At 43.6% G+C, this 22,539-nt stretch overlaps 1 protein-coding gene across 3 annotated transcripts in view; it reads right to left on the reverse strand.

The window, feature by feature from the left end:
- FGF14 (fibroblast growth factor 14) overlaps positions 1 to 20,508 on the reverse strand; it is a 624,343-nt gene extending 603,835 nt beyond the window's left edge. For 2 of the 3 annotated variants that reach the window (XM_072760974.1, XM_026008893.2), the window contains exon 1: positions 19,767 to 20,399. In XM_072760974.1, the coding sequence (XP_072617075.1) occupies positions 19,767 to 19,974 (208 nt within the window). In that variant the 5' untranslated portion in view covers positions 19,975 to 20,399. Of the gene's footprint in view, positions 1 to 19,766 lie in introns of all 3 variants that reach the window. The other variant, XM_026008894.2, reaches the window with a different exon arrangement.
- Positions 20,509 to 22,539: the final 2,031 nt, after the last annotated feature.

The raw sequence follows: 22,539 nt of genomic DNA on the forward strand, positions 1-22,539 counted from the left end.
AGCATCTTTATATGCAAAGGGTGTATATTTTAATTTTTTATCCAAAGCTATGCTAATACAACACTTAGGCCTTTACTTATTAACTCTGCAATATTCTGACAATATTCACATTGTACAACTATTAACTTTTATCCTATTTTGGGAAGATTTTTATTAATTCAGTTATGCACTAACTCACAGAAATGACAGAATTCAGGTTTATGATGCCAGTTTGCTCCTACCATGATGCATCTAGTACTGCTATCACCATCTAAAATGAACCCATTCCCCCTCTTATATAAATTATGCTTGTGATCCCATAAGTATCATTCTTAAATACTGTGACCTTTAGCAAAGATCCTAGTTCTAAATCAAAGAAACTGAACTTGCTGCTTTTAAGGCCTTACTAGGTACATTTTTATAAAGGTTGAATAGTCATTAGTAATTTAATTAAGACTCTTATTTTAATAAAAGTTATCTTCCTTAAAATACCAGTTTATAAAGACATGCAAGGAACAGGTATTAAGCCATAAAACACAATTCAAATTTTATAACAGAAAGCATAATGTGGAGATCCCTGGGTGGCTCAGCGGTTTAGTGCCTGCCTTCAGCCCAGGGAGTGATCCTGGACTCCCGGGATCGAGTCCCGCGTCGGGCTCCCTGCATGGAGCCTGCTTCTCCCTCTCTCTCTCTGCCTGTGTCTCTGCCTCTCTCTCTCTGTCTCTCATGAATAGATAAATAAAACCTTAAATTAGAAAAAGGAGGAAGAAAGAAAGAAAGAAAGAAAGAAAGAAAGAAAGAAAGAAAGAAAGAAAAAAGAAAGAAAGCAAGCAGAATGTAGCTCCCCACTAACCTCTGATCCACTAGTGGTCATTAAGGGTTACTAAAACACATGTTCACCACTAGAGCCAGAACAGCACATTGTACCAGGACTCTTACAGGAAAAAAATGTGGTCCACATTGCTGAAATACCCAAATAGCTTTATATCCAAATAGCCCATGACATTCTAGCCCTTCCCATTGTGGTGTTTCACTGGAAAATATCATCTTGCAGAGAAATAAATTGCTGTAATGAGTACATAGGTACTACAGAGTTGCTCAATACTTCACCTTGAAAACACTGTGTTTCAGTCCCACCTTATTTAGAGAGCCAATAAAGCTACTAGAGCTAGAGAATTCAAACTGGGATCTGGCCTCAAATTATGTAAGACATGTATGACACATGTTCATCTATGTATCAGGGACATGTAACTTTAACACCATATTTGCTACACTTCCTGTTCCACGTTCTCAGCATATCATCATTGATTTCAAGGAGCAGACTGAAGCTGACTTGAGCCTCCCCAATGATATTGCTTTCTCCCGTTTACACCTTTTATCTTAGCCATCCCTCCAAGTTCAGAGGAAGCAATGGCCTTCCTGTTACAGTGTCTCCGTGTGCCTTTGGTATGTCTCCTTCCAAGCAATGAGGGATACTTCGCCAGCTAGTTATTCAGCCATACTCAGAACCATCCCTTAATCAGAGTTCCTGTTTCCCATCTCCAAATAAGAAAGGACACTTCTTCGATTGACTGCTTTATTATGAAAGCCTCCTCCTAGTGCTACCCTCCCACAACCAGCTCCACCAGTTGCACTTTCCAACAGTACCACAGCAGTTCTCAAGCATGTGACTCCCTGCTGCAGAAACATTCTCTAGTTCACTAATTTTTACCACATCCAGTATAACTCCTCTGCCAGGCTTTTGGACTCCAAATTATGATTCCTCTAATCTTAAAAAATATGATTTGATTAACATTTCCACAAATCACCAGACATATACCTTTCCCTCAGCCTTTGACTTGCACTCCTATTACTCCCCCTGCCAAGAATATACTTGTCTCTCCCGCCAGGTGAGACAATGCATTCAAGACTCAGCTAAGGTCACACTTGTCTAAAAGATATCCCTTTCTTTCTCTGAAATCCCACAGGTGTGTCCTACAGCACTCCAGTTAGCCTTCAGTTGTTCAGGACTCCTTCATTTCTCATATTCTCCATACATTTAGCTTACATACTGATGGGCCAAAGACCAAATCCTTACAGGATGTTTTAAATCCCTTTCAGTAACTAATAGAGAATATACCACATCCCATTTAATAAATACTGATAAGATTATTGTATAGGATTATATACCATCTATCTTCTCAAAACCTCAGGATCACTTTTGAATTCACAAATATCAGACATTTTTCTATGGACTAACTTCATCTTTGGAACAACAAGAACAGCAGTCCTAAGAGAAACAGAAAGGGAAGAAAGCTCTGCTTTTCAGAAATAGATTTAAATGACAACTTATCCATGGGATAAGTCTTGTAGCATGTCTTGTAGCAGCTTTTATCTCAGACTCTTTGCAAGGATACTACAACCTTGGAATCCAGGGATAATGCCTCCTTCCAGGTTAGAAGACAGATTTGTTTCCTGACCAGGAAAATAAAGATAATACCTCCCTGCGGGGCAAAGGTTGGGCAGCTTTGCTAGACACTCCTTAAAAGATTGGGGATTGTCTAACGCTGGAGTTCCTCAGCCATGACATAAACCTCATGCACAAGCATCTACCTGGGTCACTCAGCATTGCTCCTGGGGGATTTGGGGACAAGAGGAATCAATGAGAACATGAAGCTCATGCTGCCTGCTGTGTCCTGAGTAATAAAGTCCTTTATCTCTGACCCAGGAGTCACCTGTCTTCAGCCAGCATCTATGTAACTGGGGCAGGCTAACTTGCTAGCCTGCAAACTGGGTCAACTCTCAAATCCTTTGTAGTTGTGGACAACTTCTGCCTGTTAACTAAAGTAAGTCTGTTCAATTAGGAGTTTCTAGTTTACAGGAAAAAAAAAGTAAACAAAAGCTATCATATCACATTCTATACACATCTAACATGCAATGACATGGATAAATCTAAAAACAAAATGGTGAGTGAAAGAAGCAAACTCAAAAGTGTAAGAACACCATGATTTTATAATATGAGGTTCTACTGCATGCTAAGTTTAAGTGAGAGACATCAGAATGGTGGCTGCTTCTTAGGAGAGTCCCAGATGGAAACAGAATAGAACAGGGAAAGGGTTTTCTGGGGTGATGGTATGTTCTATGTTTTGACTGGGGCACTAGTTACAAGGATACAATAGTCAAAAGACTTCAAACAATACAGTTAAGAACTGGTGTTTTAAGGTGTAAATTATGCTCCATCAAAAAAGCATTATAAGTTCTAAATATCCAAATACTGAATATATTACGGTCTCTTTTAGTTTCAGGATATAATGATTCACAGACACACTAAAACATGCTGGCCAGGTATGCACACATTCTTTGTTTTTGTTTGTTTTTAAAGACTTTATTCATTCATGAGAGACACACACACAGAGAGAGAGAGAGAGAGAGAGAGAGAGGCAGAGACATAGGCAGAGGGAGAAGCAGGCTCCACCCAGGGAGCCCAAGGTGGGACCTGATTCCGGGATTCCGGCATCACACCATGCCCAAAGCAGACACTCAACTGCTGAGCCACCCAGGCATCCCTGCACACATTCTTTGAACATGGTCTTTAGAGAGGCAGCTACAATACAAGGATTTAAGAGTATGCATTCTGGAATAATACTGCTTGAGTTTGTGCCTGGATCTTTAATTGCTAGCTAGATACCACCAGGCAACTTCCTTAACCTCTTCATACCTGGGTTTTATCCTTTTAAGGATAAATACAGTTGACTCTTGAACAACACCCAGCTTAGGGGTGTTGATCCCCTGCACAGTCAAAAGTCCATGTATAACTTTTGACTCTCCAAAAACTTAACTACCAATAGCCTACTGCTGACTGGAAGCCTTACCAATAATGTAAACAGTTGGTTAATGTATTTTGTACGTTATATGTATAATATACTATATTCTTATCATAATACCTAACTTTTTCCTCAATTTTTTCAGTCTTTCTAGGCTAACCATTGTCTGCAAGCTTTTTTCCAACTGTCAGAAATCTCAAAAAATTTTTCCAATAGATTTATTGAAAAACATCCACATACAATTGGACCCATATAGTTCAAACTCATGTTATAAGAAAAATTCTTACCTGTGGTTATGAGAACTAATTAGGTAATATAGGTAAGTTATGTCATACATAGAAAGCGTTCTCTACAGTCGTAATCATTTATTTAGAGATAGTGATAACATCAGATTCAAAGTAATTCAAAATATTTCTGTTAAAGTAGGAGAGCAATATGCTTTTATAAATCTAGTAACTCGGGCAGCCCAGGTGGCTCTAGCGGTTTAGCACCGCCTTCAGCCCAGGGCCTGATCCTGGAGTCCCAGGATCGAGTCCCACATCGGGCTCCCTGCATGGAGCCTGCTTCTCCCTTTGCCTGTGTCTCTGCCTCTCTCTCGCTCTCTCTGTGTCTCTTGTGAATAAATAAATAAAAAATAAAATCTTTAAAAAAAAATCTAGTAACTTTAAGGTGCATTCATTAGTGGGAATGTGAGGTAGAATATTTATTACAATAATATCATCCAAAAGTCATTTTATTATATAATCTAAGAAGCAAGAGATCCATATCACAGTTTTTTACATGCTATTTAAAGTCCAGAAAAAAAATTAAGTCAAATAAATGCCACTTTTGGTGAACGTCTCAAGTCAAAATACATGTATCTCATTTACTCTCTGACAACTGTATTGTTAGTCTTTTTTGCCTTTTTTTCCTCATATACTACATGTGAAAGTTGAAGATCCAATAGAATGCTAATCCCAACCTTGCCAGAAGAGTAAATTAAGAACAAAACTTTTGAAAGGCATGCCTCAAGGAAATATGTGAAAGGACAAAATTTCAAGTATGATAGCACAAATACAGGCAGAGTGGGACAAAGGGTGAATTTTCAGAGATGGAAAAGCACTTTGGTAAAGGACAAAGCAAAGAACAGGGATCAAACTTCATGGTTCTGCAGATTAGGCCACACTCTTATATACCACTGGTTTAATGTTCCATAAAGGTGCATGTGCCACAGAATCACCTCAGAACTGTGCTCTTTAAGATTATTCCCAAGATTTCAGACAGAAATATAATTAGAAAAGAGAGAATCAATAATAAGTACTAATGATGCAAAATTTCTATCCTTTTAAAATTCACTTTTTTCATTTTTTGTTACTGCATCATTAAAATAGTTCTAACATTTACTATCCACTCCATTAAAAGTATTTCCAGGATTTCATATCCATTACTATATATATGATATATGAGGAATTTTATGTCACTAACTTGGCATTTGAGTGGAAAATTTCAACGTAAAAGAGAATGTAATTAAATCAGTGAAAATGGCAACCCATGTGGCTCAGCAGTTTAGTGCTGCCTTGGGCCCAGAGTGTGATCCTGGAGATCCTGGAGATCCTGGAGATCCTGGAGACGCAGGATCAAGTCACACGTCAGGCTCCCTGCATGGAGCCTGCTTCTCCCTCTGCCTGTGTCTCTGCCTCTCTCTCTCTCTCTCTCTCTCTGTCTCTCATGAATAAATTAAAAAAATCTTTAAAAAAAAAATCAGTGAAAAATGCAAATTCCTAGGAAACAGGTCAAGTCATTGGATAATAGAGGAGGAGCAAGCCAACTGGGCTACTGTTTTCAATCTGGCCCACCAGGCTGGTTTCCAAGATCTATAAAGAACTTCTTAAACTCAACAGCAAAGAAACAAACAATCCAATCACGAAATGGGCAAAAGACATGAACAGAAATCTCACAGAGGAAGACATAGACATGCCCAACAAGCACATGAGAAAATGCTCTACATCACTGACCATCAGGGAAATACAAATCAAAACCACAATGAGATACCACCTCACACCAGTGAGAATGGGGAAAATTAACAAGGCAGGAAACCACAAATGTTGGAGAGGATGCGGAGATAAGGGAACCCTCTTACACTGTTGATGGGAATGTGAACTGGTGCAGCCACTCTGGAAAACTGTGTGGAGGTTCCTCAAAGAGTTAAAAATAGATCTGCCCTAACACCCAGCAATTGCACTGTTGGGGATTTACCCCAAAGATACAGATGCAACGAAACGCTGGGACACCTGCACCCCAATGTTTCTAGCAGCAATGTCCACAATAGCCAAACTGTGGAGGGAGCCTCGGTGTCCATCAAAAGATGAATGGATAAAGAAGATGTGGTTTATGTACACAATGGAATATTACTCAGCCATTAGAAATGACAAATACCCACCATTTGCTTTGACGTGGATGGAGCTGGAGGGTATTATGCTGAGTGAAATAAGTCAATCAGAGAAGGACAAACATTATATGGTCTCATTCATTTGGGGAATATAAAAAATAGTGAAAGGGAATAAAGGGGAAAGAAGAAAAATGAGTGGGAAATATCAGAAAGGGAGGTAGAACATGAGAGACTCCTAACTCTGGGAAACGAACAAGGGGTGGTAGAAAGGGAGGAGGGCGGAGGGTGGGGGTGAATGGGTGACGGGCACTGAGGGGGGCACTTGACGGGATGAGCACTGGGTGTTATTCTGTATGTTGCAAATTGAACACCAATAAAAAATAAATTTATTATTTAAAAAAAATAGTGAAAGGGAATAAAGGGGAAAGGAGAAAAAATGAGTGGGAAATATCAGAAAGGGAGACAGAACATGAGAGACTCCTAATTCTGGGAAATGAACTAGGGGTGTTGGAAGGGGAGATGGGTGGGGGGTGGGGATGACTGGGTGACAGGCACTGAGTGGGGCACTTGATGGGATGAGCACTGGGTGTTATTCTATATGTTGGCAAATTGAACACCAATAAAAAATAAATTTATTTAATAAAACTATGTTTAGCAAACAAAAAATGGCATTTTGAAAAAAAAAAAATCTGGTCCACCAGTAAAATGTTGAAGCAGAATGGTGATTACTGAGTATTTAAAGAACTGACTCAGGCCTTCTGGCAAACAGATCTTTCCTTTGCTTAAGAACTACAATACCTGGTGTACAACAGTAACACACCAAAGATGAGTTTCAGACTTTAAAATAGCTGGCTATTTTTCTTAAAAGCCCTACAATTATTTTAATTTTTTAAGTCTTATTCTCACATTTCTTCTTTCTTGAAGTACAACAGTAGTGTACCCTGTGCTCCACATAGGAAATGGAAAAAAAAGAGATTGCAATCCCTCCCAAACTACACTTTATCTAAAAGGCAGCATTCCTGAAAAGGTTACAGTGATCCACTGTAATTGTGTAGACAACAAAATGTTATAGGGGGAAAAAAGCATTTTAATTACAACTACATTCCTTTCTATCTAAAAAGCAGGTGCGCACACTTACATATGTAAATTCAATAAAGTTCACACTTCCTTTTCTTGCCAGGCCTGAATAGTTAATTGGAAAACTTGGCTTTTAATTGTACTCATGGACTCCTCAAACTGAACAAGCTATTGTGTACAAAAACATCTACTACTGACAAAGAACTGCATATTATCATGAAAAAAACTTCTTGACTTTTCTTCATTGTAAAGCATTTTTTTCCATCCCTGAGGACTTCCAGGTTTGAAGTGAAGAAAATGAACTCTTTATCCCATAACAACTCTCCTAGAACTGCCTATTTAAGTTTTGATCTAAAAAGAGAAACTTGTCAGTTTTCTACTTCCACTACCACAGCTCTTTGATATGAAGAGCCTAAAGAGAGCTAAGTTTTTACCTCGTGTTTCAAGGAAATGGAGGAATGCTACTGGCGAACAGGAGTCATCCAAATCAAAAACCTATGGTCAAAACATTCTAGATTCCTCCCTCTTCTTCCTTCCCAAATTCACATTGGCCACTGCGGTAGAGAGACTGCACTTCCTTCCAGTCCAGCCCCTGTCACTGGCTTGTTTTGGACCTTGCCACTTCTACTTCAGTTGCTTCCTTTGTGGACTTTCTACCTTCAATCTTGCCCCCATTCAAAGTTATTTTAACCCACACTGTCCACCATAGCAATTGTCTTAACAGTAGATCTGACCATGTCACAGAACACAAGATCTGTTCACAAGCCCTGATAAAGTTAATTTGTATATCAGGACCCACAAAATGGAGGCAGGCCCTGCAACCTGGCCCACATCACAAATCCAAACTTGAGTGAGCCTGCAGTTAATGGGAAACACCCGTCAAAGAAATCTAACATATACAAATCACAAACCTCCAACTCAGCTTTAGCTAGCTTACCTTACCTTAGAAAATAGGACCTGCCGTCCTTATAAGGGAATCCCTAACCTCCTAGCCAATCATGCCTGCTTCCACATGGCCTCTTCTAATGTTTTTTAAAACTCATATTTTCCCCAAATTCCTTGGGAATAATGTTCCAACTACTCATGAGCACTGTACTCCCCCAACCAAGGATTGCTTTCCCTTGAAGAAAGGACATCAGACTGATTACTAAATTGTTTTCGTTTTGCAAATTGCCAGTTTTGGCAATGAGATGAGACCTGAAGACAGCTGCTAAAGATTCCGGGATGGCTTCTAGAAGCACGCAAATGTACCCAGAGAGCCATTTTATTTGCCGCCTCTCTGGCTGCTCTGATAAGTTTCTCTCTGATCAAGCTCTGCTTCTTTTGCATTCTGAGCTACTCAAATTTATTCATCTTAATTCTTCCAGTTGGAAAATTGAGGTATGAGGGACTCCAGGTTTTTTGCAGTGAGACTTAGTGAGCTACAACATTTAAGTTTGTGGCCAAACTCATCTACAAGGTAGGAAACTTTGAGGGGTTCCTTACAAGTCTCAGGAACTGTGGACAGGCAGGCAGAAACAGTAAGTATGGCTGAATTATGATGGATTATTTGAAAGGAAAATAGTGGTTACCCCTCTATCTAAAGAAAGAAAGATGGCAGCCTGGGGCGGGGGGAAGACTCACAAAGCTTTAAGGTAAGTTCACAGCACAAACTGCTAGGAAACTTGGGGAAATGAAGACAAGAAATTCAGCCTTTTCCAACCAATGACACATCAAAATCTAAGCAGGTGCAAGCTAGACTATTAAAAGCCGTTAAGGTATCCACCACTATAAAGACATTTTTTCATTACTTTTTTTTTTTTTTATGATAGTCACAGAGAGAGAGAGAGAGGCAGAGACACAGGCAGAGAGAGAAGCAGGCTCCATGCACCGGGAGCCCAATGTGGGATTCGATCCCGGGTCTCCAGGATCGCGCCCTGGGCCAAAGGCAGGCGCCAAACTGATGCGCCACCCAGGGATCCCTGACATTTTTTTGTGAGAGAAATAATAGATCTATTGCTAATGGGAATCTCAGAAGCTAAAATCACAGAATTGGTGAGCACAGGTCAAATGCCCAAAAGCTCTTAGAGTGTTTACCACCTAACTGGAAGACTCCTGTGCTAGGATAAATTGATCACAGAATGGGTTAGATTGACACTAGGCCATCTGCCAATGTCAAGAAAATGTGTGAGCAACAAGGCACACAGTAAAACACCACAAAATTCCCAACCCAATGGCATGTACCTCTTAAACATTTGGCTCTGGGAGACCCAAAGCTTCGCAAAAGAAATGGGATCCTCAAGTTCCAAAGAATCAAGTATGCCATCTTCCAGCACAAATGTTTATTTTATGTCTAAGGACTATGGTCCCCAAAGTTGTAGGTATCTACAAAAATGGCCAGATCTTACCAAGACAGTCTAGATTTAAAATGGCCTTTATGGGGAACATTCCAATTAGAAAAGATCATTTATTTTAAAAGTGAACTTGAAAGTAAGTGTTCTGGGCAGCCCGGGTGGCTCAGTGGTTTAGCGCTGCCTTCGGCCCAGATCGTGGTCCTGGAGCCCTGGGATCGAGTCCCATGTCAGGCACCCTGCATGGAGCCTGCTTTTCCCTCTGCCCTGTGTCTCTACCCCTCTCTCTCTCTCTCTCTCTCTCTCTCTCTCTCTCTCTCTCTTTCTGTGTGTCTCATGAATAAATAAATGAAAAAATTTTTAAATGCTTTAGAAGTAAGTGTTCCTGAATCAAACAAACAAAATGGGAGACCTATTTTGATTGGCATGCAGAAGAATCTGAAAGACTTCAAAAGTCCAAAACACCTTCATGGAAAGATTCATTGCAAAAAGCTAATAAATAATTAAGGATATAAGAGGTTCCTAAAATGATTATGAGAATGAAATGACTCTACTACTCCCTGCTACCCTCCTTGACCTCAGTAATCCTCCATCTGTGCTATCTTTCCACTCTAAATAGACTACAGGACCATAAACAAAAATCTGCCTCTACCCAGACTATAATGGCCTATATCCAGAGGCCCCTATATCTACCACCAAAAGAAGGCCCCCACATGGGCCCCTTTCAGGATTGACAGGATTCCAAGGGATTCTCCAGTAAACTGCTAGCAGTATTCCCTTAAACAGCCAAGGGGAAACTAAAATTAAAAACGTTGCTAAGTTCTGGTAGATACCCCAGCTTCACTCTCTACCTCAAACCCACCTAACTCTGGAGCTTTGGAAAAGGGATCAGGGGAAAATTGACAGAAGCCAGTGAAGGGTGAAAATTCTTACCAGAATCAGCCTCCTGGATCTCTGTCTATAGTGCCTGGTCAAGAAAGAAAGGTAAAAGTTCATGTTATCCCTTCCTTGGATATTGGAAGATGCGTTGGATATTGATCCTTTATCTCTCAAGGACAGCTATTGCCTTCTTATTTGTCTCATTCTGTATCCTCAGAACCTGGCTTGGCAACCATCAGATTGCAGGCCCTCAAAATATAGGCAGACAGTGGCTCAGTCAGGAAAGTATCTGCTTTTGGCTCAGGTCATGATCCTGGGGTCCTGGGATAAAGCCCTGAATCAAGCTCCCTGCTCAGCAAGGAGTCTGCCTCTCCCTCTTCCTCTGCCACTCCCCCTGCCTGTAATCTCTGTGTCAAAGAAATAAATTATTGCACTCCACTTGTGGCTAGTGTCTTACAGACTATTGCCAGCTCTCAAGGCAATTGTGTCAGTCTTGATTTTGGCTATCTTTGGGAATGACTCTGGATCTTGAGAGAGCAGTATCTTTTGCACCTTCTTTGGGAATGCCTCTTGTATCCAATAGATTGTTCAATACTGCCAGGAATATTTACTGGTTGTCCCAGCTGAAACTTGACAAGATATTCAAAAGGATCCTTTTAAGGAGCTATATGGTTATCAGTTTGCTGATATTGGAGGCTGATATTCAGAACCTCATGAAAACTTTTGATTAGGCCTTCTCTCCTAAGCTAAATGAAACTATGAAACCGGGTGGAAAGAAAAATAGACAAACAGCTCTAAATCTAGAACACAGGAATCTTTTGATTTCCATCTTAGTTGAAGATCTTCTCCCGGACCTAAAGAAGCAAATGTAGTTGATCACCTGGTCAGCCCTTTGAAGTCATACAGGTTGCAACCCAGTTCTTTGAGGAATTAAGAAGAACTGTCCTTATCTTATAAACTCGGAATTTACAAGAACAGAAATGTAGCTCTAGAAGCAATTCAAAAGCCGTCTATCATTTTTATCAATTCCCAAACCTCCCCTGCTAATCTGTCAAAGCTTGTAGGTATTGTAAAATTTTAGATTTAGGAAACAAGCCCTCTTGGAGGAGCTTGCATTCTTTCCCTGTGCCTTTGAGGCGTAAATGTTCTACCCAGTCTTCTCCAGGAAATGAAGGACATTTCTTTGAAAAGCAAACTCCAGGAAGGTAATTCTCCTCAGAAGGGAGGAAAAAAAAGAAAAGTGGGGGAGACTATTTGGAAATTAGGCCAACGCAAAATATGTTAAAAGTGGAAAGCCATCTGCATGGTCACCTTTACTTATTCCATCAATTTGGATCCAGCTGTTCTTTTGTAAACTAGTGAGTTTTTGCATTACTGTATGATCCAAATAGTCTTTTTCAATTTCTAAACATACAGTCCAATTTTAAGACTCAAAATGCCCGTGATTCTCCCCAATGGCGGGAGGACAGAGCCGGCAGAGAGGCTCCTCCCCACCGCACTTCTAGAGCGGGTAGGAAAGGGCATCTGGAGACTGTAATGGTTAGAAGAGAATGCTGTGTGCTTCAGCACCCACCACACAACTCTACAAAATGCATGAAGAGCTCTTGGTAGTGCCACCAAATGTAAAATGCAAATGTCACGTGTTTCTCCTTCCCAGGCTCAAAGCTGCTGCTTGTCTACAACTGGAGACCAGCTGGTGGCCCAGCGTCTCCCTGCGCGGTGAGGGGTGTCCCCCGCGGCCCTCCGGCCCTCCGGCCCGTCTCTCCTGGCGTCGGACCTTAGAATACAGTGTAAGGACACTCAGCGGAGCTCGGGAAGGTGCAGGGAAGCGGGAAGAGCTCCCTTAGAGCCCGGACCGGGTGAGGGCTTGCAGAAGCCTGGAGCACAGGAGCTGAGGCTGACCTGAGATCATCCCAACACTGCGGCTGAAGAATCTGAAGCCGGGGGAACTTCAGGAGCCAGTCCGGGCCCCGCCAGCTAGTGGGGAGGCTGAGAGCCCGGGCCGGGGTGCGATGCCCCGCAAGCCAGCTGCTTGCTCCAGCCGAGTCGCCGCGCCTCTGCACCCAGCGGCGCGTGGAGGGGTGGCGTGGAGGAGGCGGCCACCTGTGGGCCGGGACCACGCTCTCCGCAGCCCTCAGGCAGGTGCTCCGGGGCGCCCCTGCGTGGACGCCCGCCGAAGGGCCCGCAAACGCGCCGCCTGCACGGCCTGCGGGCCGTCTGGTCTCCATGGCGACGGACGCCCAGGCCACGCGTCCCCGTAGACGCCCCGGGGTCGGAGGTCATCTCTGTGACAACGGCGGCTTCCCGCGCTACGGCGGCTCGGACGGGCCGCTTCCGCCGCATTGCGATGCCGAGCCCCCAGCGCTCTGGGGCGAGGAGCGCCTGGTCTCGGGTCCCGGAAGCCGGGTCGGCGCGTCACACCCGAGGGCGCGCAGGCGGCGGGGCTTCGGGCGCGGGAGCACGACTGCCGGACGCAGATCCGAGCGGCGCAGAGCGGCGGCGAGCAGCTCCGGGAGCGGGAGCGGGAGCGGGAGCCTTCCGCCCGCCCTGCCCCCGCACGCCCCGCGCCCCCAGCCTGGGCCTCGGGGCCCAGCGCCCTCCGCCGTGGAGGCGGCTCCAGACAGCAAGAGCCAAATACGTCGGCGTGGCTGCGGGATGGCAGGGAGCTGACAAGTTTGCAGAGGACTGCTTTCAGACCGGAGGGAAGAAGATATTGAGGGAGGGAGGCACCTCTTTGCAGAGCAAGGAGCTGGAGGCCGGTTAGCTGCTGTCCCCTCCCCCCACCCCCCAGGGCAAAAATACACCCCAAGGGAGGGTCCCAGTTCCCGGATAAAGGGGTTCAGTAAAGAGGAACAATTCAGCGTCGGGACTGTTGTTGTGGAACGTCTTGCTTTTTCAGGAGAAGCAAATTTAAGATTAGAAAAGAAAAGGAAGGGGGCTCCTGCCCAGGGAAGCGGATGGTGCCCTACCAGGGGCTGCTCAGGGCTGAGAGTGCCAGAAGGTTCTTGGGCATTGTTTTATTTATTTTTTTATTTTTTTTTATTTTTTATTTTTTGAGTAAGGCCCCAAGTTTTGAGATTTAGAAAGGAGGCATTATAAGCCGCGGGCCTAGGGCATATCAGCGAACCGAGCCTCCGGATGCTGTATCATGGGAGGAAGAGCTAGAAGTCCATCAACAACTTTCTCCTTCTCTTTGTTTCATCATCAAGAAACCAAATTCCTGGTTGGCGCTGTGGGGAAGGAGTAAAGCATTAAGTGAACTTAAGCAACTATTAAGTTATGATGCCCGCAGTTGCATTCCCGCGGTTAACTTTCGCAAAGAATCCTATTTTCCGCTGTCAGTTCATTTAATAAGCCTACTGAAGACCTGCTACGCATCATAACCAAAGTTCTTGTCAGGGAACAATGACGAAGGCAATAGTGCCCAACAATGGTCGAGTGACTTTCTTAGTTTGAGGGGATGAGATGAGATAAACAAAAGCTTCCCTTCTGCCTCCATGAATAAGGAAGACCCTCCCCGAGATCCTTCCTTCAACTTTCCTTCCTTTCATCCTCCTACCTTTTACATTCTCACTAAAGCAGAAAGTTAATTTGTAGCAACTGGAGAAATACATAGGGGAAAAAACATCAGGACATATTTGGTCCTTGAAAAGCAGAATAAGCAAAAGGTATTAGTGCATCTCTGCAGACATAGGGAGGAACGGAGAAAGCCTCCCTCAAAATTCCCTGTTCAGTGCTCAGATTCGGCGCTTAAACTCCATGTGGTATGTGGGACACGAACCCTTAAAGAACAGAGACTATGGGGGGATCCCTGGGAGGCGCAGCGGTTTAGCGCCTGCCTTTGGCCCAGGGTGCGATCCTGGAGACCCGGGATCGAATCCCACATCGGGCTCCCGGTGCATGGAGCCTGCTTCTCCCTCTGCCTATGTCTCTACCTCGCGCCCTCTCTCTCTCTCTATCATAAATAAATAAAAAAATTAAAAAAAAAAAAAGAACAGAAACTATGGCACTGGGCAGGTAGAAGTGTCAGTAGTGTTTCCCTGACCCACAGTCCCTCCTGGAGATGACCCTAAGGTGAAGCTCAAAGGCTTTGCTGAGAAGAGAGACACTACAAGGCAACGTCTGGTTTAAAATTTAACAGGAGGCAGGGAGTAGGGTCTTAATAGAGGAGCTTCAAACATACTGTTTAATCCCAACTGTCTCGCCTTAAGGCATAAGAAACTATTTTGAATAAATGCTTCCATTTTGAGACATCGACATGGTATTTATAGGAGGATTATGAGTCAATTGAGGGAGTTATGATGCCAAAATGTACAAAGGAGTGAAAACTTTGATTGTTGTCCTGGTTGCCATATGTATAGAAACACCACAAAAGTCCCCAGTGTTTGTGTTGCTAAAACGGAGAAGACTGGGGTTTGAACATTTTTAAAGAAATGGTTTCATGTGGGAAATGTTAATATAGTATAGCATTACCTTTAGTACCTTCTGAAGGCATTGCATTATTTGAACAAATATTCACGATTTTAGATGCCAAGATGAGAATAGGCTGGATATGGGTACAGCCAAAGTCTTCCTCATTGTTAAAGCCAAATTGAGATTATCATGCATTGGATTTCACACTTGTTAACTCAGATATAATTTCAAAAAAAGAAAAATCCACTCTCCCAACAAGTTGATACTTGGAAACCTATCTACAATGCAGTCCTTTCGCTCATGAAGTGCCCCTGCTCTGCAAACTCATTTTGCTACTTCAGTAACTAAAGCTTCTTGGAGAGAGTCCAGGGGCAGCTCCAATTGCATGGAATCCCGCTCTAAAGGCAAGCATGTCAGAAGGAGAACCTCACACCTGTTTGGTGTTCCAGCCATGCAGTCTGAATTTGATGCCTCCTTTTGATACACCTCAGTGTTTAGAACTGCAGAGATTGTGGCCCAGGGTGGCTCACCCAGTTCTAGAGGAAACCAGGATGAGTCGGCAGGCTGACAAGGGGAAGGAGTAAAACATGCTTACTTTCATTTTTCTTCCGCCTCTCCCTATTTTCCCACTTCTAAAATGCCATGACAGCCCTACATGTAAAGCAAGTAGTTTTAAAAGAATAACATATATTTAAATGAGTAACAGGCGTACCAGATGTTTTTGGCACCTAAAACAGCTTTAGTGAAAGGCAAAAGCAGAGCTGAAAGACACCAAATCAAGTAGGAAAAAGAAAATGACAATGAGTTCTACCAAGCCCTGCCTGTTTCATCTCCAAGTTATATGGCAGAAAGACTGAGTTCGGAAAAAGAGACCCTCTGGGCTGTGAGTTTGTGGGATTTTCTAAATGTGCCCTGCTGAACTTCTGCTTCGTACCCTCCTTCCACTCACTGTCCCTGGTATCCAAAATTATCCTTGATTATAACTTATCCTAAATTCTGTGCTTTCCAAAACCCTATCAATCCAAAGAAGTTTGGAGGTGCCATGAGTGTGGTTCACTGGGTGTATATATTTGAGGCTCTGTAGTTTCCTTGTTGTACATTATCTGTCTAAAGAGATATCCATGATTAAAAAAAAAAAGAGAGAGATATCCATGACATGACCATAGTGTTTACCTTTATCGTGGATTGTTTTTTCTAACCACATTTCTTAGCAGCTGTCACTCAAAGTCTAGTGACCTAGATTGGCCTTTGCTACACGTTGGTCAGTCTACACTATCATTGCTGGTTTAAAGAAACATACCAGGCCCTCCTCCAGGCTAAATAAGAAACTTGGATTTAGTATTCCCTATTTAGCGATTTGCCTAAAATACGATCACCTTGCATGACTCATACAGTGAAAGTGGAAGCAGGTAATATTTATTCTAAACATACAGTTACTGCTCTACTAGGAAAATAGGGGAAAGTAGGACGTTTAAGCATACGTGTGTGTTTTCTGCTAATAGTCATATTGTGAGATACTGGACATTTCTATGAAGATGGTAGATTTAGTTTTTATGCAGGATACTTCTAAGCTATTGTAATTTATTTTAAAAAGCCCTACTATATATTGTACAAGTATATTCTTCATGTTCTAGTTAAATTTTACATAAAAGCAACTACCAAAAAAACCTTTGAAATTAACACCTCTTATTTAAATGCTAATAGCTTTTGGGTAGATAAATAACTTTGTCCTTAAATTCATGACTCTATTATCTACTTATTTTCACACCAACATGACTCTATAGCAGTGCTCCAAAAGTCCTCCCAGGAGCCTTGACCAAACTACCCGAACAATTTAAAAATTGGGAATAATCAGTGATTTATTCTATAGCTTGCAAAGATTGAGAAGAATTATTAATCTAAGAAGTCTTTGCACCAAATTCATGATCCTCGTACTGGTGGTTGGAGGTATTCTGTGGAGCTTCTTCGTTTGAAACCAGTTAATTGTCCTTGTTTTAGATTTAAGATAACATAATAGGTAGTAGTCAACTGTTCTTTCTGATTTTAACAGTTAAGAAGATTTCAGTCTTTGTTTTATTTTAATTACCCAATTAACTTCTTGGTTATACTGCTATCTTGGGATCAAAAACTTGCAAACAATTTTAGGTTTCATGTTAATAGCAGAAGGAGAATGGAACCTACCAACTACAATCCTGAAAGGGAATGGCTAAGCATGGATTTAATGTGAGTTCAAGAAGCAAAACTTTTAGAAGATGAGATAGTATGACACATCAATGTCACATTTTTAAAATAATTTACAAATGCTCCCATTCCCCAGGTTGGCACTCTAACTTCCGGCAACCTAAGCCTACACTATCCCATTAGAATAGTTGGTGATGTTGTCATCACCATGATGTTTGAATTAACCCATCAATTCACACCCAAGTACTTTAGCATTCATAAGCTGCAAAATAAATTACTCTAAAAATAATTTGTCATTTGACACCTTCCAAAATGCCTTGAAAGGAAAAATGTCTACTTTATTCCAGAGAGATGAAAGTGGGTGGGGTGGGGGAGGTGTAATAAAAATATCTTGCACCGTGTATGGGGGGGGGAGAGATTAGTGTTTCCAGTAAAATTGTTTAATATACATTATATATATAATATATATGTTATATATTATATATATATATAAAGGCCAGTAAGGAAACTTAGTGTTCAGAGCAGAATTCTTTTCCACTTTACAGTACTATAGAGGGACTAACTTCAAGGTCCCTAGACAAATGGCCGAGTCTAAAAAAAAAAAGAAAGAAAAGAAAAAAAATGCTTTTACATTGTTCCTTTCTCAGAAGGGAGCTAAATCTTTCCACACGAAAAGGCTTCAAAACCCACTATTTTTACTGCATGGAGGAGCAAGCCTCCCTTCTGACAGCAGCGCTCGGCTGGTCCCACTTTGGTAAGTCTTGCAAAAAGGGTCTTCACATTAACTTGTGAGATAATAGTGTTGCAGATCTAGGTATCAGTGAAACATCAGCAAGTGGGGGGCTTCATGTGGGGTGGGGGTACACCCCACAGTTGAGTAAGAAATGCGGGTGGTAAGGTGACAACCCCGCTTTCTCCTTGGGCAATGCCCAGGATGGTGGTATTAGTTCAGAGTTGCTAAACGCTGAGGAGTTGAGAGAGAGAAGGGTAAAAGGACAGGAGATGGAGGGGGAGGGGGGGAGCAGGAGGGAGGAGGGGGAGGAGGGCACGGAGGGGACGGTGAGAGAGGGGTAGAGCTACAGCACAGTGACGAGGATTCCAGGGCAGAGCCCCGGAGCCCACTGCAGCGGCGTGCCCGCGGGCAGCGGAGACCTCTCCCAGAGCACCCACCGCCACCCAAACGTCCCGGCTGGGGCCACTGCCCAGGCGTCCTCCGCCCACAAGCGAGCACCTGCCCTTTTGGACGGTCTAACAACTCGCAGGTTCCCTACTCTGCAGCAGCGGGGGCCTCACTGGGTGCTCAGCCTCCACACCCACCACCTCCATCCCCGCCTACCGCCCCCCCACCCCCTCCCTCGTCCTCCCCCTCTCCTCCGGGCACCCGCAGACGGCAGCCCCCTCGGAGCCAGCCGCCCCAGCTGCGCTGCGTTTGCTGGGTTCCGAGGCTGGGAGGCGGCAGCCACTTGCTGCCCGGCCGCCGGGGCTCGGGCGCCAGCGCAGCCCCCGGCAGAGCTCGGGGTGTCAGGGCGGCCGCGGGGAGCCATGATCTACTACACCGCAGTGCCAACGTCAGGAGCCTCCGGCGCCCGGGCGGCCACTGCGGGACGCCCGGGGCCCCGCCCCCGCCCCCCAACGCAGCCCCAGACACAAACAGCGGCCCCCGGGCCCTCCCCGGCCTGAACTGAGCCGGGGGACGCCGCACACCCCCGCTGCCCGCGCGCGGCTCGCAGACTGGCTGCGCCCAGCCTCCTCGCCCGCGCGCCGCCGCCGCCACGCAGCCCTCCGGCCTGGCCTCCCCCGGTTGCTCGCCCACAACTTCGCGGCCGCCCCCGGACGCCTCAGCTTGGGATACCGGGAAGTGAACCCCCGGGACTCGACTCCCCGAATCACCTGCATTTGCATTTCTTATGTAACGCACTGCAAGTTTCCCGGTTGGAGCTCACGGAATAGGGACGCAAGATCACCGGAGCCTGAAGCTGGGACCCACCGCCCCGCTCGTCCCACCCGTGGGACTCGGGCGCAGGGTCTAGACACTGCCCTTTAAAAGGGGCTTTCAAATTGCATACATTAGAAGGACGGGGCTTGTCGTCTCCGTCTGGGGTTGCCCCGGGCATAAGCCCAGCTCAAGTATTCCCAGTGGCAGGAGGTGTCGGAGGCAGACGGGGGATGAGTTAATACTCGTGCACCGAGAACTAGACGGGGGAGGGAGGCGGGGGCTGACGGAGGAGCGGGGCCGCGAGGGAGAGGGCCTCTTCTACTTTGGTAAAGGTGACGGGGTGGCGAATATCGTGCAAGCTAACCGGAAAGTCTAGAGCAGGTCCTCGGCACCTAGCTACGTCCCTGAACCTGCAGCAGAAGTGAAGAGAGCTCGCGGTTCTTTCTCCTGGCAACTACCGAAGCTTCAGCTGCCTCGGGCAAAACCTTAAGCCACAGCCCTTCAATATTTCACCAAACATAGGCAACCAAATACATTTAAAAAAAAAAAAAAAAAAGTTTCCTCCTCCCTCCTAGTGCTGGATCGTGTCACAGCCAAGAGATGCTGATCATGGTTTTCGGGCTCAGAGACGCCGATCCAGCTGTTACTTGTTTATCCATCAACACCTCTATATGCAACACTGTCCTGGTTCCTTTTCTGTTTCCCCTGCCTTCCTGCATAGCAGAACTGCAGATCTAGCTCAGTGAGCAACAGACAGGTTATTATGAGGAAAAACATAACATGATGCATGTTTTGCTTACCAGTTGGGTTCTTGTTTTTCTTAAGACTCTTGCCACAAAGACACTGCAGCATATGCGTTCCTTTGCTGAAAATGTTCCAAAGAAACCACATTGATTTGGGCGAAAAGCAATCCAGCAGCTTAGACACCCTGAGAAAGAAGAGATCCTTGTGGTTGCATAATAATAATTTGAAATCAGTTCTCCTGAAGAGGGGCACCGGTTTTACCATAGGAAAAACGATAATATTCCGGATCTTCTCCCAGTTTTTTCCCCTCACGTGGTATATTTCTTTGAGACTTCTCAGTGATTGTTTTTTTTCGGCCAGGGTGAATGATTTATCCCCCTCGATCACCACTGGATTATTACCAAAGGGTTGGAAAAAAAATCCTTTTTCAGCATGAAGCCAAACAAAAAAGCAAAGAAATCCCAACAGAGACCAGAACTAATCAGAGAGAACAGTAATGCACAAAAGATCCCCAAAGAGAAAACCATAGCCTTTTACTTGATCGCTATGAGGATGGGTGGGTCTGCAGAAGGCAAAGCAGGATTCATCTCACTGAGAGAAGACTGCCATTGTGTAGCCCCTAGGAGAGAAGAAAAAAAAAGGAAAGAAAGAAAGAAAGAAGAAAAAAAAAAAAGAAAAAAAAAAAAAAACACCAGCACACACACACACACCAATACCACCTCCGAGATCGAGTCTGACAGCCGAAGACAGAGCCTCCCTTCGCCCTGTGTCGATTTTTTTTTTTTATAATCAATCGCCAGTGCTCAGTGGGATCGGATTGAACCTGCAGTTCTCAATCACCACGAAGAAAAGATGCAAATCCAGGTGCCCCCTCCCCTTGTCAGGCTGGTAGTAGGTAGAGAGCGCCACAGATCCCCTTCCTCCTTCCTGTCACTCTCCCAGTTTCCAACAACGGTGAGCATGAGGAAAATCTCCCCTCCGGATTCCTCGCCCAGCCTCGGATGTGAGTTACAGGCATTAGAGGGAGGAGGAGGAGGAGTTGAAGTTTGCATTGAAAAGACTGGCTTTCCATGACGTAGCCACGTGCTTTCAGACCCGTCACCAGTGAGATGCTTCAACCCGCCCGGGGAGGGCAGTGTCACTGCAGTCTCTCCGCTACTTTCCCCCTGGAAGTCCCTCCTAGCCGGCACCCAGCCCCAGCCCCAGCCCCAGCCCCAGCCCCAGCCCCAGCCCCAGCCCCAGCCCCAGCCCCAGCCCCAGCCCTGGACCCTCTCCTTCCTCTGCCCAGAATGAGTCCGCGGGCTGCTGGCTCCTGGAGCCATCTAACAGAGTCTTCTGTTAAAAGTGCATTTTTAAAAGGAAAATTAACCATTCTAATTAGTAGACCTTAGAAAATACATGAGAGAGAAGGGGTTTAAAGAGAAATAATAGTTTATCACCGCCCCTCCCAGCCAAAATGAGCTCCACCTTACTTACATTTGCAAAAACAGCATCGAAAGCCTCTAAAACATTAAAGAAGACTCAAGTTCCTTTAGTTATTGGAATTCTACTTAAAGTGCACTTTGAAAAATATAGACTAGGCATATGACAAATATGTACTTATAGAAACAGCCTATTAAAAAGACAACCACTAAAATCTAGGCGGCAAGCTATATTTTGCTGGAGAGGGTCATATGAAAAAAGTTAACACCTTTTCTAGGCAGACAACCCATTATCTTTAAATAATTTTTATGAACAGAAAGCACTCTGCTTAGATTACCTTAGTTCATTGCTTGTTTCTGCACCCATTAACTGATCTAACATTGAATTCACCTTCATTCCCTTCTCATCTATGCTAATATATAACCTTGTCACCTGCCACCACCATCTAACCTAACAAAATGGACAAATTCTCTATCTCACCAGGATAGAACCTAGCTTCCTATTTTCTCAGAAAATCAGAAGATTTAAGGCTGAACTAAAGATTTCATCTTATTTGGGGAAAAAGTACAATGTATAAAATAACACAAACTACCACAAAGAATAATATCACAATTCCTGTGTACTCACAACTCAAACTAACAAATGTTGGCATTTCAACATATTTGTGACCTGAGCATTTCAGAAAAGTAGAATTGACCACTCTCACTCTTGTTAAGTAAATGAATTAAAGTTATGGCAATTTATTTCCATTTTATGGAAAACTGACATAAAAGTTTTAGTTTAAAAATGTTTTTAGAAACTCCATTTTAATGCAAAAAATTTAAAACTACAACCTCCACTACATGGGACAGCAAACTATCTCATAAAGAAAGAGCCATCGATTTCTATTGTTGAGGATTGAGAGATGAAATCAATTTTAAAGAAAATTAACCCCTTGGTTATCAGTTATCAAAAAAATTTTTTTTAATGTAATAACTATCCCACTGCTAGAGTTTTCTAATATCTAGTAGTCATTTTGAGATGTCAAAATTTGATTCCAATATCCAGAACCCTTTTGGGAAACATTAGTCAATTTTAGGTAAGATAGGAAAAAAAATCTACGACAAGTAAATTCTGTTAAAGTTAAGAAACTAGAAAGTTAAATAGTGATGCCCTCAGTGTGCCAAAAGAATCATGTCATAAAGCTCAAAGAAATTACCAATATTAATGGCAGTCTAAATAAAGTTTGGGAAGTAAAGAAAGAGGGAATACTGAGTCTATGGACTTAATGCCAAATGACTTAGGAGAAGCAGGCTGAAAAAAAAATGAAGGACAGAATTCTTTTTTGAAAGAGGAAAAATGGGATAACATTGCCAAATAATTAGGAAAGTATTTTTGATATTAATCAATCAGGGATGAATACCATAT

This window comes from Vulpes vulpes, chromosome 6, assembly GCF_048418805.1.
Source record: "Vulpes vulpes isolate BD-2025 chromosome 6, VulVul3, whole genome shotgun sequence".
NCBI classification, from domain to species: domain Eukaryota; kingdom Metazoa; phylum Chordata; class Mammalia; order Carnivora; family Canidae; genus Vulpes; species Vulpes vulpes.